At 36.8% G+C, this 16,891-nt stretch overlaps 1 protein-coding gene across 10 annotated transcripts in view; it reads right to left on the reverse strand.

Annotated features, from left to right (window-relative positions):
- The window catches only part of NFIB (nuclear factor I B), a 264,748-nt gene that overhangs the window by 22,330 nt on the left and 225,527 nt on the right, over positions 1-16,891 (reverse strand). For 4 of the 10 annotated variants that reach the window (XM_054054080.1, XM_054054083.1, XM_054054084.1 and 1 more), the window contains exons 8-10: positions 15,429-15,613; positions 3,680-3,845; positions 557-639 (exon numbers count right to left, since the gene is read on the reverse strand). In XM_054054080.1, the coding sequence (XP_053910055.1) occupies positions 557-639; positions 3,680-3,845; positions 15,429-15,613 (434 nt within the window). The remainder of the gene's footprint in view (positions 1-556; positions 640-3,679; positions 3,846-15,428; positions 15,614-16,891) is intronic. The other 6 variants (XM_054054082.1, XM_009556329.2, XM_054054086.1 and 3 more) reach the window with 2 other exon arrangements.

Here is a 16,891-nt window from a genome sequence, read left to right on the forward strand (position 1 = left end):
AAGATGCTAGAACAAAAATGTGGATTTATCACATTTGAGATCAGCAGGCCAATTTAAATCTATTAAGCTAGAAATTATGTGTTGCATTAGGATTTGATTTTATAAAGGACCTTCTAGAAATGAAATGAAGAAATGTACGCTTAAATATCTGTGAAAAAAAGAAACAAAATAGCTGAAAAATAAGTTGAACTTCTTGCTTTGGAAATTTTTCTTATTTTTTAAACTGATTTTGAAATTAGTATTTGTTCCTTATACATCTTATTGTCTTTCCGAAAATCCTATTAAAGATTTCACGTATTAGGTCTTAAAATATAAAATAATTGAAAGAACTATGACTAGAAGTTCCATTTGATTGTACAAATCTAAGAAATAAAGCATTTGCTCAACTGATGTTTCTTAAAGGGTTCAGTTTTGGTTTTAATAAACTTTATTTTCAGATGGCAAGTACTGTAACTCCTAGGATTTCAGTCTAATCCAAGATAACAGTGGCAGCATGTAAGAAGGTAATATTGCAAAAGATTCTCTATATCATTACACCTGTGTGAAACTTGCCCACCTGTTGCTGGTGTAGGAAGGATGAATCTCTTGGGCTTAGTCCCACATATCGATTGGCTTGGGATGTGCCTGAGGCTGTGTAGGCTGATTAAGGAAGAACAAAACAGATTGATAAAAATATCAACCTATCATAACTATTACCCTGTGAAGGTACAGTACAAATATGAGACATCCAGAGTTATGATTTTGCAATGTATAGGATGTGTCTGTTGTTTTCCTTTATTTAAAATTTAATAGAATGGAAAAGAAATATTGGACCAAATTCAGAAAGGCATGTGTAAATTCCTATAAACTTCAATGGAAGCTGCATGTATACATCATAATGATGTATCTTGTTAAAGACAAATTCATCTGATTAGCATATTTTTATTCTTTTATAAGTGATTAAATAAGATATGTATTTGAAGGAATCACAAGCCTGGTTGTCATTCCCATTACATCAAAGAACCAGTGAAGTCACCGAGATTATAATGCTGAGAGAAAAAAAGTAGTGCACACATATTAATCTTAGTGTTGTGAAGGCCCATCACAAAACTGTAAATGAACAACAAAAAGTAGAATCAAAAGTTCCATTTACTTGTGTGGAATGAAATTAATCTTACAGGCATATGGAAACGGGATCTAATCTAATTAGTACTTTTACGGCAAGAGACCTTATTTTTACTGTGCAATGTAATATTAAATATTCGACTCCCCTATGCATCAGGAAACAACATTTTCCCAGGGGAATAATTAAAATAATTCTCTTCCTGCCTGCTAGAGAAGATTAAAGAAATCCATTTCTAACGAGAAGGGGAATGGTAGGTGATGCTAGGACTAGTTAGAGGATATTGGTCCTTCACCTGTAAGTCACACTGCCATCTCACCTATGTCATAGTTCCTAAAAGCCATTTCACTCTCATGGCTTTTAGTGGCACCTATGAAATGAGGTAGGGGGGTTTACTCCACTTTCCAATGAGGAAATGTATACACCTCAGCCTGGAGCACCACAACCTAGAAACTTGTTGGCAGACAAAGTAAAACTACTAAAATTGAACAGATATACACAAGGATACCAGTGACAAGCTAGATGGGTTAAACAAACAACCAGATATTGCAAATAAAAGTAAAACCATGCCTTAAAGCGTATTTAGTCTTGATCTTCCTATTACACTAATATATTAGCACTGTGTGGCAGGTTTATTATGAGTGATAATACAGTTTATATGTATTCATACTTGATCTACATATCAGCAGGACATAATCTCTCTTATTCTTTTTTTACTATTTTCTAAATCAACAAGCTATGTTCCTTCATTTTTTTTGATCCTACAGTTACCAATCCAGTTTCAAAAGACTTCACCAAACAGACTACTGCACTGCCCTGAAAGCCATAACACTCTGAACACACAGAATTTATACGCTACCTCATATGCAGAACTGGCACATTCAAATAAAATTTGTACATAGGTGGATTTTTATTATTATTTATGTGCTGTAGTGATAGACATTGGGCCTTTAGGCAAGAAGCTACTTGCACACTGTGAAAGTGTATCTATGCCAAGATGTTCTAAGGTTCACCGGGAATCAGGTACCCAAGTTCCAATAAATTGTATGAGAAACTGGGTGCTGTATTCATTTGAAAATATAGTCCAAACTTTTCTCTTAGTAATAAGACAATGGATAGATTAGGTTTGCTTGCCTGTAATGACCAATGATATAGTCAGATGACCAGAAAACATCCAAATGCCGTTCTGACATTGTATTTATTCTTTTTGCCATTTCTCAGTTTTCTATTCTGGACCAAAGATTTAAAGCAATAGTTTCTTCTTTGCTACTAAAACTAACTCTTCTTAAAAGGTGCAAGAACTGCCCAAACCAGCACAGAGAATACAGACATACTCTATCACCTTTTGAGAAAACTTCCATTACACTAAAAAAGATCTAAAGTACTTCCATAAATCTATCCATACAATTACTTATTTATATTTAAACAATAGTTTGTCCACATGTTATTACTACCCTTTTGTAATAAAGGCATGAACAGTTTTCCTCCTTTGCATCTCAACCACTCCTCTACAGCTATCTCTGCTTCATATTCTAATGAAAAGACTGAAACTAGCATAACAGCTAAGAAACATACAGTTTCTGGTCTGTGTTAACAACAGACCAAAAGTTAGGGGTTGGATTCACAGTTCAAACACTGCACAGGTCTACAACAAGACATTTTAATATAAGGGACCCTTAAAGAGATTAACATTTTTAAAGACTGGCACATTTTCTTCCCAGGTGTATGTTTCGAAGTGTCTCCTAAAAATCTTCACCACTTTGATACATATTGGTAACACTGGCCATTTCAAGTCCAAATAAAATTTCAAAGACAACAGAAATGCAGAAAGCAGTTAAAAAACAACATTCTGTGTCACTGAGCACGAGATGAGGGTTTGGAAGAGAAGTAATTACCCTATACATAGTAACAGCTACGCTCTTATTTCCAAAATCGCAATTCCATTGAAGATAATAGGATAAATAGCATGGTCCTAAGTAGTAATGAACAATGCAAAACATGAAAGTTTTTTTTTAAAAAAGAAGGAACAGTAGATCTATCATCCATTGCAGCAATTACAAGGAATTAAAATTTTCTTTTGCCACATCAGTTGTTTTTGTTAAAAATCACACAACCTATATCAAGATGCAATTGTCATAGCTCGGATTCAAGTATGTGTTGTAACAAGGCTTGATTTCTGTAGGAAAGCTCATTGAGGAGCCTTCATCCAGTCTCTGTTTGGAATTCCACCTGTGGGTCATTGTAAAACCTTGCTGCCTGGGTGTGCTTCTCAACGTCTTAAGAATGTCCACCTTAGATGAACAACCAGGTTTACTTTCTCTTGAATAGTGGTCAAATATGCATGCTTTTCCTTTTCATTTTGGTTGTCATGTCACAAACTTTAGTTTACGTAACATGATGCATTCATTGAAATTTGGGGAGGAAAAGCTTTGCAGTCCAATCACCTTTGCTCTACGTGTAAAATTATGAACATCCACTTGGTCAAATAGTAGGAAAAGGCATCTTTTTCTGGCCTCAATTTGAAACGATATCGAATCTTTGATGGACATTTTTTTTGTATCCTAAAGAAATACTTACTGATTGCTGTAGGTGAAGATGCCTCACCTTCAGTGGATGTAGTGATGGGTTTAGTATCTGTCATGGTCAGGGTCACAGGTCGCACCGCACTGTGATGGGGAGAGGGTGCCAAAACTGGAGTAAAATGGCCAGGCACTTTCCCTACTACTTGACCACTGCTGTTAGGCTACAAAACAAAACCAAAAGAATGCCTTGTGAAATATACACATTGTGTTTAAGGACCTCTATCTACCTGTCTTAGGGTTCTCCAGAATGCTCATCAGCACAGTACCTGTGTGTAGTGTTCTAACAAAGCTGTGAATTTCTTTGTGATATTTTCAGCAGGCAGATCCCTCCTTGGATATGCTCAAGTTGCAGTATTTTTTTTTTATAAGCTATTTTTTTTCTGCATGCAGAATGGATTAGATCTTTTCAAAATATATTTGCTGCTCATACAGTGGCTGTGAATATAGTAAATCCCACGATAGTAGGATCAAACTGACCAGGCATAGGCCCTGATGTATGAAGTATTAAGATCAAATGAACGATGCAAAACCTCTGTTTTCACATGCCACACCACTCTGGCTTGGACCACAACCAAGAATTGACCACAGCAGTCCACAGAGATTACACATACTGGAAGGCTTACTAACAATTTACATGTTTGGGAGTAAGGGAGAGGGTTAGGATACAATGGACTACAATGCATATGTCATAACATTTGGACAAAAGCCACTTACCAAAACCACAGAAGTGTTTAATAATAGAAACTTTTCAAGTCAATCTTCTTTCATACATACAAGAGGCAGTCTGCATATGACCTGATGGTACAGGTCATCAAGGTAAGATGGTACTTTCTGCATAGGCACATCTGGATTTGGCACGGTTCACCAGCAGACGTATATGCTTACCCAATGCTTGAACATACCTTAGACATTCTACATGACCGTATATACTCCAATGGTAAATAAAGTAGAGTAAAAATTGTGCAGAATATACATGAACAACACATGACAGAGGAAGGAATTATTTGGGAAGTACAGGAAGATCAACTTGGGGTAATGGAATGAAATCAAGAAAGGGAAATTTAAAATTAATAGCAGGAGAAACTTCCTGGCAGTATGATCTACTAGACTTTGCAAATAGCCCCAAATGAGAATCTTCTTTAGAACACCTAAAACTAAGCTTGAAGAAAACACTAGAAAATATAAGTGCAAATGGACACCAATCTTATGTTCATAGGAGCACTGAGCAGTTAGCAGATTATTTTCCTCTCTAAAATCACAAGCCTTAAATATGTACACTAATGAGAAGTGGCCAAAAAATGAACCCTCTAAGTCACTCCCTACACATAACTGTATGGCTGGGGTTGGGAGAGGGTAGAGTGAGAGTGTGGATGGAAAAGCCATGGAATCCTAGGATCTCAGAAATACAGAAATTGGGTGGTATTTACCACTTTTTCAGTCATGTTCCTAGTTGCATAAGCTGAGAAGTTACTACTAGAAGTTCAGTATGGGAATTAATGTCAGCTGTCAAAGGAGCTTCAAAATAAAAAGGCAGCATAGATTCAAAGGAATGAGAATACTTTCACAAGTGATATAATCTTCCCAAATAGTTGGCATGATACGTTATGTTTTATTCACTGGAGGAATCTTAAAAGTTAGATACAATTCCCTTATTATGTGTACATGAAATGATAATGAGATGTGGCAGAATACATACAAGACAATCACTACATAATTATGCGGCCTAAATGTTTACTGAGCATCTCCTTGCATACTTACATGACCAATAAATGGGTCGTAAGTGGACAACTCAGTAATTACACAGTTTTTTTTTCTCAAGAATACAAATTACATCTTTGTATTACAGCAAACAGTTATATATTAAGTATTTGTCTATGAGTCCACTTTCCTTGAGATCCATCTTAGCAGTGGTTTGGGAAATTTTATTTTGCAGGCTTTATTTTAAAGGCCTGCCAACCTCAAAAACGAGGTGTCAGCTAATAGAAATCTGATGCCACCTGCCTTAGATAAAAAAATTTGACTAACATAAATTCAGAAAATTTCTGAGTTACCTAAAATAAATTTCCCATACAAATGACCGAAGATACTCCAAAGTCAGAAATACATATCCTCCCTCACTGATTGCTGGTTTACTTTATAGAGTTCAGCTGGAGGCACCTCGATGTTACAATGAAGCAGGCTCTGTCATAGTTAAGGGGATCATGACACAGTTTGATGCATTTTTCAGGACAACTGTCAAAAACGTAGGCGGGCCTTATGATAAACGTTTTCCTACAACATCAAACTTCTTGCCAGGAAGACCTGCTTGCTATGCCAGACTGTATTTTCAGTATGCTTCTGGGGAGCCTGCTGCAAAGGCAAGCCCCCTCTCCTGCCCTGGCAGCCTAGCTGTCCACGCAGCCTGCTGAAGGGGCTCGCCGCCTCTCAGTTGCATCCAGTAGCTCCTAGGTGGCATCACTGACCTGTGACCACAGGGCTACCATAGGAGCCTTAACTCATTTAGTGGGCTAATGTACTACGAAACCAAGAATTCTTCAAGAAAAAGAACAAATCTTGTCAAAAAGTATGAAAGATGATTCCAGAAATTTTATGGATTAAAATAGCCAGTGTCACTAGCTTCCAGAAGCAGCTATCTCTAAAGCCAGACTCAAACGAATCAGAAGGACACAGCTGGAGATCAGGACCACTTACAGAAATGTGTCACCTTCACCTGTTCCCTAGTGATCCGAATCAACAGGAATGCAACAGGACTCCAGCTTAGTCCATGTACATACGGTCCAAACTAACAAACCCTTGCTGAGTTATATAACAAAGAATATACTTATATCCCATTTTTATGTAAACCATGTTTTTCCCTGTGACACATTACAGCAGTACAGTACATCATCCGACTTCACCCAAACTGACAGCAAACTCTTGCTGTTGTTGAAATCCATGGGGAATTTGCCAGTCATTTCAGAGGATGCAGATTGTGACACACACAGCCCCCCAAGTGCCTACCTTTGTTTTTCTTTTCTTTTATTGTAATGTCTTCATAAATAGTAGGCATCATTCCACATCTGTCCTACATGCAAAACTGAGTGCAAATACAGTGAAACTGCGGTCTGCAACAACTAGACAGAAAACTAAACCTCCAAAGTAATAAAAAGGAAAACCACTTACTTCAGTAAGCTTAATTCCTATGGTTCCAACATTTCAAGCTCTGACTGCACATTAGATCTCCAATGTAATTATAAACTAGTTACCTGCCTCTTAATTTTATTGCATATTTTCACCTTTCCCCAAGTATCTTCTGACTGCACTTCATGATTTATGTTGCTTTTTTTTTGGTAATCTCTAACATTTTCTTTTCTAACAATCTTCCTTTCCTTTTTCAAGTACTTTGCCTCCATTTTCACAGTTGTAACATAACATCTGTTCTAAAATTTTGCAATAATGTCAATAATGTCACTGTATCTTTCAGTACCTGATCAGGTTTTATTGCTTGGAAAACAAGGTACACAAGAAGAGCTTGGTGTTCCATGGCTAAGGATCTATTTTCTCCCCCAATACTGAAAGCTCCCTGTATTTAAATTTTTAACTAATCTCAGTTGTAGTTAAGTGCATACCTACTGGGATATTTACATACATAATCCTTCTTGAACAACCCTAGTTGCCTTTCAGATGAGAACTAAAGTCCTCCCTTTGACACAGGTTATCACAGGAATTAGTACACATGAGATTTTCTTAAAACTTCAGTGTTTTTCCTAGGCGTGCTACATCTAGAACAGTTTATAAAAGCAGTCTTGTACTTTCCCACATACTGTTATATGAATGTCACTCATAAGAAATCTTCCTGTAATGTTCATAACTTGACTTTCTTGCACGCATTGAACAACAGTGCAGTAGTTAACAAAACTCATATTAAAGTTATCATAATTAGTTTGCAGCTTGAGATCAGACATCATTGTCTCAGAGTTGTTGCACAGGCCTGTCTTTGGATTCGCTCTGACATTGGTGTATTGGTTCATAATCAATTCAAACTTCTATGGTTATTTTTACAAACACAAAGCTAAAACCTTTTGAAATAAAGGTCTAGATTCTGGAGTGTAGTAGCTTACAGCAGTACAAGCTCAAGAACATTGGCTCTTGGATGTCTTAAGTCCTCTGTCCTGCTTTCAAGCGTTCAGCCCTCTGAAGCTGTCAATTCATAATCTTATTGAAAACTGGCTGCTAGAAAAAAATTCTGTGACTTGTTCTCCTTTAACTTTCGCAGTTATGTCAATTGATATTTTAGTATGGAAACCACATATCTATTTGTACAGTATCCACTTGAATTACAAGTACAAATATTTGTAGCTCATTATTTAATACAAATCCATTTTGTCCTTGTGTGAAACAAGTTCTAGGTTCTTTAGAAAAGATTCTTACACACAAATGCATTACAGGTGAAAAAACATTACCATCAATATGTCTGTGTGATGGGTTGACAAACAGAGAGATGATGCCTGAGGCATAAACCTCAAGCAAATTGCATGGAGGCAGCTGTAATATCAAAAAAAACTGTGCATTTGAAAATGGGAGAGGGAAAGAAGTAAACACAATGAAGGTCTGGCAAACATATCCCAAATTTACGTAGGTATACATTGTTCTATTTTTGGGTAGGATGCTAATTCTACTTTCAGATCTGTTACATTTTCCAGCTTTTTAATTCACAACATCTTGAATTGCCACAGATCCATTCATGTGCCCAGAGCCAAGGATTACTTGTAATCACTGTCAGAGCTGTAACAACTCAGACTGCCAGACTGTTAATACCTGATTGTACACCGTATGCACACTTTCAATCAATCCTTAGGTCAGAAATCCAATTAGAACATTTAAACAGATATGACAGTGGACTTCCTTAAAACCAGAATTCACTAGACCTGTTTTCCCTACTAGGATTTTACTAACATATTTATAATCAGTAATCAATCAACCTCTTCTCAGACTTCTGTACACATATTTGCCTAAATATTAGCACATTTACACCTTAGGTCTTCAGCTACACCTTAGGTCTTTTAGGTCAGTGTTTTGTTATATAGTCCACTACTTCCAATGTTAAAAAAAAATCTTTCTAATGCCATAGTGAAGTGGAAACAATAACACCTACAGGTGATATATCCAAACATAATAGAAATTTGACACACATTTTAAACAGTGCATGGAACAGGCTGCCCAGAGAGGTGGTAGATGCCTCCTGCCTGGAAACTTTCAAGGCTGGTTAGATGGAGCTCTGAGCAATCTGATCTGATGAAAGGTATCCTTCTTCACTGCAGGGGTGTTGGTCTAGATGATCTTTAAAGGTCCCTTGCTATTCAAACTATTCTGCTACTCTAAGCTGCTTAAATGATAAAATATATTTTTTGTTTAAATTTGCACAGTATCTTTTTCAGAAAATAATTGTAATAGAGAAAATAATTGTAATTATAATTCCAAATTCCAAATAAAATAATTTTGCTTTTCCTTGAAATCTTAAATACAAAGCATCTTCTTAGGAATAATCAACGAAGGCCAGAAATCAGCTTATTCCTATATGCATCATAGGTGCAGCTATACATGATACTGTGTCAGGTATTTCAGAAAGAATTTTCAGGACTTCACAAAATTTACATTATTCCAGCCAACCAACATACTTGGAAAACAAAATATTTTCTTCTCAAAACACAGGTTTTTCCCAGTGCCGTTCAGTCAGACTAGATTCAGCATGTTTGGAAATCCTCTGACGCACATTTCTTATCAATAGTTCCAGTCCTTCGTAATTGCAAAATTCAGATACTATGATGACAAATATCACTGCAAAATCCTACAGCAGTGTAGTTCTGAGACCATTAATTGAAATAATTTGATGGAGCTGCAGAAAATCCAGTTCTTCTCCCCTACTTATGTACCAGATATATTGTTTTAATAGTTGTCTACCGGCTGTATCTGTAAACCTGGAGATCATAGTTATAATTTAAGTCCACACCGTTGTCCTCTGTGATATCGAAAGAGAGTGACAGGTGTTTCAGAAAATCTACAAGTAAAAGAAACTGGAAGGAGTATCTTCCATTTTACTAACTCCTCCCCAGCCTTTTATCTCAGCAGAGCTTCTGCTTAGGGCACCCTACTGCTACATTATCTGTAACATCCAATAGCCATGTTAGCTTCCCATTGGAATCAGCTCAATGGTACAGGAGGTAGTTTAACTAAATGTGTAGAAAGCATACCCTCAAGTTATCACCTACCTGAGTAACACAAAATAGTGACCTTTAAGGCTGTGATAAACATAAGAAAGTGTTGCTATTAAAGCACTGCCAGTGAGACTGTAGAAGGTACTGTAGGGTACTTCCTTCTGAGATTGAACCTGATATATTCCACAAAGCATTGATTTAACAAGAATCGAGGCCATGCGGATCTTCTTTCTGCTCTTCGACACTACAGTAGCAACAGAAATGTACATTGCCGTTTTATAATGCCGCTTTTTACTTTCATAAGCTAGTTTCTATACCCTTGTAACCTCGGTAACTTACTGCTACAGCACATCTTATGCAGAACTCACTGGGAGACGCCACACAAAAGCTGCAGGTGGTATGACACACAGCTACCTGTCTGCTTGAGGAATAAGCTTTAGGAAAAAATATCTTGCTGGCAGTTCATGACTAACAACATCACTTCTGTATTACTTTATGAGAGAAATCAAGGTGTTGACTTTGATCTATAAAGCTCTGAGTTTCATCCATTTGAGAAAGTGTTTTCCTTTTGATGTAACACTGCTGAAACTGTGAGTGACTGCAGAGCTTCAGAAACCCATCTTCAGACTTAAGTATCATGAGACATTCTAGGCGGACAGTCCTCCATCCTGAATCATAATATTATCCGTGAACTCACAAAATCCGAATTATTTGTCAACAGATAGAGCACAATGAAACACCCAGCTCTCCTCATATTATCAACAGAATGAGTTTGTATTACACAAGCAGGGAGAAGTAAATCTCTTTGTAGATAATGCTCAAAAGATATCTTTGGGTTAAATGGTATTTCATGCACTCTGGAGTTTTATAACTGTGCATTTAAGATAAGAAAACTAAATACAAAGTAATCATTTACAAAATACATTTTCAATATATAGTTAAGCTAATTCTCTCTGTCTTCTCATTACACTTAAAATCAGCATATTGCTATATTTAATTTTCAATAACTTCTTAAGAATTACAAGGGAAGATCTACCCAAGAAGCTGAAAAGTATTAAATACCAACAAATAAAGGTGCTAGCTGTATCAAAGAAACAACATGCATACATATCTCTAGTGTCAGCTTATTCTCCTAGTATACTCCCAGGCAAAAAGAGCTTCACAAGATTCCCTCCTAGTTGCTATTAATAAATGACTCCACTTATTGTACTGAAGACTGAAAAAGTATCTGCCTGGCATCCCGTAGAAGAGCATGCCCATCTTTTATTGAATAGAAATTTGAATACCAAAGTGAATCATAAGAGGAAAATATGTGGCCTCACCAGCTACCAGAAGTAGCTTTTCTTAAGCAGTTCAGATATTTCTACTGTCAGACAAAAGTAAAACTATTAAAAAGATAAAGCTGCAAACAATCTCACAGTGCAACAAAGTACGTTTTAACAGCCCCAGGAATTTTACACAATATGTGGACAGTGGTTCATTTGGGCAGTAGTAGGTAACAGGTGTAAGCCATTTATCATAAGAAGTGTCCAATACTTAACTCACCTAAATTGAAGGCAGTTTTATCACACCACTGAAATCTGCTTATTTCATGGAATGTATCACAAAATTTGATTTAAGGTTATCCATAAACTGCACCCTTCATAATCCAAACTCAAAGGGCTTCAAGATTGCCTGCTTCTGTTTGGATTATGAGGGGTGCTTCAGTCAGCAAAATAATTTCTTTCTGATACCAAAATGTTCTTCAGTAGGACTCACCTTAACTGCTTGTGTTACCATTGCTTCCCTCATGGCACTTGCTGACCTGTCTTCCACAATGCACCATACCTTCACTGGGAAATTATACCATTTAACTCAATGGGGCATTAAGTTTGGAGGTTTTGGTTTTGAACTCAGCCACACAAGTGGTGATGTGCTTGGTGGTTTGTTCAGGCTCATTGGAAGTCTGATTTTGAAACTGCATATTGATTCATACACTCTCGATTCTTAGTGCATTTCAAGTGTGTGCAAATTTGTATGCATTTGTGCACATGTCTACATACACACAGAGGAGGTAATATTTTCCAAGATTAAAAAATTCACCCATCTGGAATCATTAAAAAATTTGTGATAGGTTTGAAAGCCTGAAAACTCTGCAGATGGATAACAAATATATGTGGATTAGTCAAATACTAATTGATTATTTTTTGCTGAAACTTTTAGTGAGTAACCTGTATCAATATAACTGTGGGGAGATCAGCACCCCATAATAATACGATTACATACACACGCGCACAATCTCATCCAGCAACCTGTGTGCCTAGCTAAGAAGAAGTGTTGAAAGAACTATAGTTAAAAAGGCTCAGTAGAATTAATTAGTGAAAAGTACAACAGTTCTCAAAACCTTGGGAACTTTTCAGACTAATAGTTCATGGCAAGTCCAGCTCTAACAAGGTCCATTTCTGTTCAATAAATTCATTTATATATTCCCCAGACTGAAGAAGGCATAAAAAGCAGATATGCATGAAAATGACTGCCATAGCACTCTTTTGTCTAGGATCATCTATTGCTGAATCATTGTTCACTCCAGCCAAAGGGACTGTTTCAACTTCCTGACTGTTCATCACACATAATTTAGAATATTTAACATTAAATCAAGAAAATTGCCCACTGATTCCACCGTGGAAACATATGGGAGTTCAATATCTTTAATAGAGTTCTATATCTTTAAACTGATTTTACTTAATTTCATTGAATATCATGATTGTCTCACTATAATCAGTGCAGCGGTAATGTAATTAATCTCAAAATTGCTGTGGGGACTACAAGGCATCTCAGTTGCTTGTCGTAACAATCTAAATTAGAGTATTACTGAGAGATGTTGGGGAGGAACAGTTCAGTTTAGGTAAATGCCGTCATGGTATCCATCCTTCCTACTCCCAAAGCTGAAATTAAAACTGTCATCATAGTTCTCCTTTTAAAATCCAAAGGAGTATGTTTTGAGGTGAGAAGTATAAATTTGATGTGCTATTCCTACACATGCATTTTTGCATTTTACAGTAATTAAAAGTTTTCTAATAAAAAATCATGTTTTATTTTGAAAAGAGAAACTGGTTTGGCTCAAAGCATGCTATTGTATCAGAACAATTCCCTGTTGTCACTGAAACTTCACACATGGGTGCTTCTTCATTTCTTATTGAAATTATTATTGTTTTTTTACAAACAATTATTACTTTTTTTACTTTTTGTACAGTCATCCTTTAACTATTCTGTTTAGAGATACGGGCATGCAACACCTCTAATCTACAGCATATATCAGAGGTGGACTTTAAAGAATTAAATTTAAAAGACATTCCATTAATAATATTGATTAGTGGTAATAAATTGTGGAGAAAAGCTGATGCAGATGCTTGGAATCCCATACTTGGTGTTCTTTAACTCTGTGCCTTCCTCCTAGGAGCCAAATCTAACATCAAATGAAATGAAAAACATTTCCCTAATATAAATGTTAAGAAAGGTGACAGAAGTAGTAAACTGAGGCCAGTTTGGCATGTTATTCCCAATGGTGCCGCAACACAAGACTAGGTAGTTTCAGTTTGCTACTGCTCTTGACAAAAATCAGTAGATAAAAATTTTATCTTACAAGGTCTTCAGATTAATCTTGCAACCACAGACAACGGAAGCTATTAAGACTCTTGGTGTGCAAAGAGTTGGAAGTGCTTCTACTCAATGAATATACTTCCCAAGGCTAAAACCACAAGACAGTACATTTGTCTGCTCTTTGAAAGGCAGTCACATACTTAATTTAGTTCTAGTATTTTTTCAATGATGATTCAAAGCAGGAGGCTGAACAATGCAGAGAGATTATCACCTAATCTGCTCTTTTAATATATATAAGAAATCAAAATGTAAGTAAAACAAGCAGTGAATAATTAAAGAAATGCTTAACAGTAAGGGTCTGATTTTAATTTGCATAATTTTTCCCTTAATAGAGCCTAATTAAGACATCAGTTTAAAAAAAAAAATCCAACAGAACTCTAAAATTTTCCACACTGAATTAACATTAAGGACTTTTAATGGATGTCTTAATCAGACTTTGTTATTCATGGAAATTTTACACAAATTAAAATCAGGTCCTGCATGCAACATTCCCAACTGAGTCTTAGCAAAAATGCTATGTGGAACCAAAAGACTTGTAATCCATGCACAGATAGCAATTTGTATGTTAAAGCCAACACATTCTTTTTTTACTTTTTGGTTTAATTTGCATTAATGTTGTAACCAACAAAAAATATAATAGTTAGGCCTTCATCCTTGACAGTAAACTTTGATTTTATGGACGCACTTTAAATATATATATGTGTATATATATATATAAGAAGTCATGCAGCTAGGCCAGAGCATTAGCTCATGGGGACAACAGCCACAATGACCTTCTGAACAACCCAGAGGGGCCTATCTGTTATTCAGCATCGAAAGGTTGATTCATTCTCAAGCTCTGTTGCTGTTTTGCCTGAAACACATGCTAAAAGGCTCTTCTTTAATGGTGAAAAACAAAACAAAACAAAACAAAGCTCAAAACAAAATGCTGTCAAGCAACTTCTTTATCCCTGATAAGACAGTCTTTCCAAAGGAACCTAACTCTTAGGAGCAGGAAAACTTAAACATTGTCTCTTCAGCTTACATTCCCGAGGGTCTTCCAAAAAAAATGTGACAGGACAAGTGCCAGGGCTCCACAGGAGCCTTTCAGCCAAGGCATCAAAAAAAGGTAACAGGGAACAGCAAAGATTACATTACACTGACGTTGGAAATATTCCAAGTATTTACAGACCAAGTCTCAACTGCAGTTTATCCAATAGTGCAGATCACATCCTAATGCTATGTGCTGACGCTATCACAGAGAACAGTTTTGCGCACAGTACTTTACAATTACTTTGCTAATGAAAACCATGTTAATTTCCTATATCACACACAAGTCTGAATTGGCATAGCAGCCAGGAACTTATCTGTTACTGCATGCTCTCTGCAAAAGGAAGTAAAAACAAGTTTGTGGGTCTGTGCTTCGCTCACTACAGTAATGTCTTTACATCTGTACAAAGAAATGTCAGATGTTTATGGAACACAGCAAGCATTACCTTCCCAGAGTCCATTTTCATCACTGGTCTACAAATATCCCTGTATGACCATGAACGTGCATGCACACATGTGTTTGAATTATCACACTCCTTGCTCTCTCCTGCAGCAGGAGCTTCATCTCTGACTGCCCTGCATGGCCACAGAGGCACAAAGCCTGCAGGAAGGGTGCAGAATGAGGGACGGCCCTGCTAGTGCTCCTCAGTTGTTTAGTACAAGCATTTTTCTTACACTTCACACAGCAACGAGGGAGTGGATATGACTAATGTGCACCCTCTGTTCACCAACCTTTTTCACAGGAAAAGTTGCTGGATTGCTTATATGCCAGCTCCTAGCTTGCTCTGAAACCAGAATTAGTGAGATACCAGTCCAGATGCCCCAGAAGACACACATTTCTCATAGGATTTCTTTTGGAGAGTGGGCTTTGTTTTACAGTACCTGGCTAGTCTGCGGGCTGGACGGGTCGTAAGAAGGTACATAATTCTTCAGAGTATCCTGAGGATTCAGGTGGGGAGGATATCTGATCGTTGGATGAGAGAAGTAGCTAGACGGGGCAGGAGGGAGAATAGCTTGTGCTGGAAATGGCAATGGTGAAGGTGGAGGTGGAGTTCTAGTTGAGATGACTGGAGAAGATAAAATAAAATTAAAATTACTTCGCATCTTGTTTCTTCTAAAATTCTTCACCTCTGTGTTACAGTAAGAAAAATAAAAAGTCAGTTGTAAATCAGTACACTGCACTCCCGCTTCATGGCATCTTGACAAACTTATGTGTTCTCCCCTCACATCATTTCAGGCAACGGAAAGTGCTACTGTTTCAAATACATAAATACTGTATCTTGGTTTTGTTTTCTGGATTATGCTACCATCATTTGTTCTTTAAACAGTAATCACTCTCCAGCATAAAAGATATTTCAGTTATACAGTTTTCCCATCTTGAGCCTGAATAAAAAAAAATATTATACTCAATAAATAAAGCCTACACTTCTATCCACAGTACTCCAACAGAAAGCAGTGATCAGGTCCTAAGAAACAGTTAGTGACTTCTCACAGCGTTGCACTCTACCTGCCTCATGTGGAGATGGGTTTATAACTACTTATCAATAATGCCATGAGTATTAGCTGACCTTTGTGAAAATGCTAATGAACGTTCAGCTTCAGGGCCTGGGAAACTAATACGTCCAATAAAAATATCTCTGACAAACAAAATATTACCCACCCTACACATAACTTTCTTTGAATTCTCTTTCTTCCTAGCCTCTACAAGTACAGTTCTCTCTCTAGAGACTGCATGTAATGTCTAAACAATGAGCAGCTTTCACAGTGAAAGGAGTGTACAGCATGCCCTGAAAGGAGTGTACAGCATGCCTTGAAAGGAGTATGCGGCATGTCCTGCTGCTGCTAGTCATCTGATTGGAAGTGGAGAGTGGTCTTCTACCACACTGCACAAGAACCTGCTTTCCACCCTTACTACACATCTATAAGGCACCTAGTTGGCAATGTATTAAAAAGAGGATACCAAGTTCACGAGAAATTGAGAAAAGACATTTAATTTTCATTAGCAGGAGGCTACAAAATAAAGTCTGTATAAGCAGTGTATTTTACAAACTGCTTACAGTTCTATGCTGTGTTTGCACAAGCACACTAGCACTGCTCTTCTGAACTACCTTTCATATCTTTGGTTATTTTCAGCTGAATTTTTAAAAGACTTGCTATTTTTGAGCTGGGACCAAATCATAGTTTGCCCAAGAAGAAACAACAGTAGGAATATTCCAAAATTGCTGTACTTGGTGATCAAAATCTTGCAAATCTGAAACCATTGCTCACTGACATAATAGAACGGGCTACACAGATAGAACACAGTTTCCTAGAAAGTAAATAGCTCATCTACCAATTAGATTATG

Source organism: Cuculus canorus, chromosome Z (genome assembly GCF_017976375.1).
Source record: "Cuculus canorus isolate bCucCan1 chromosome Z, bCucCan1.pri, whole genome shotgun sequence".
Taxonomy (NCBI): domain Eukaryota; kingdom Metazoa; phylum Chordata; class Aves; order Cuculiformes; family Cuculidae; genus Cuculus; species Cuculus canorus.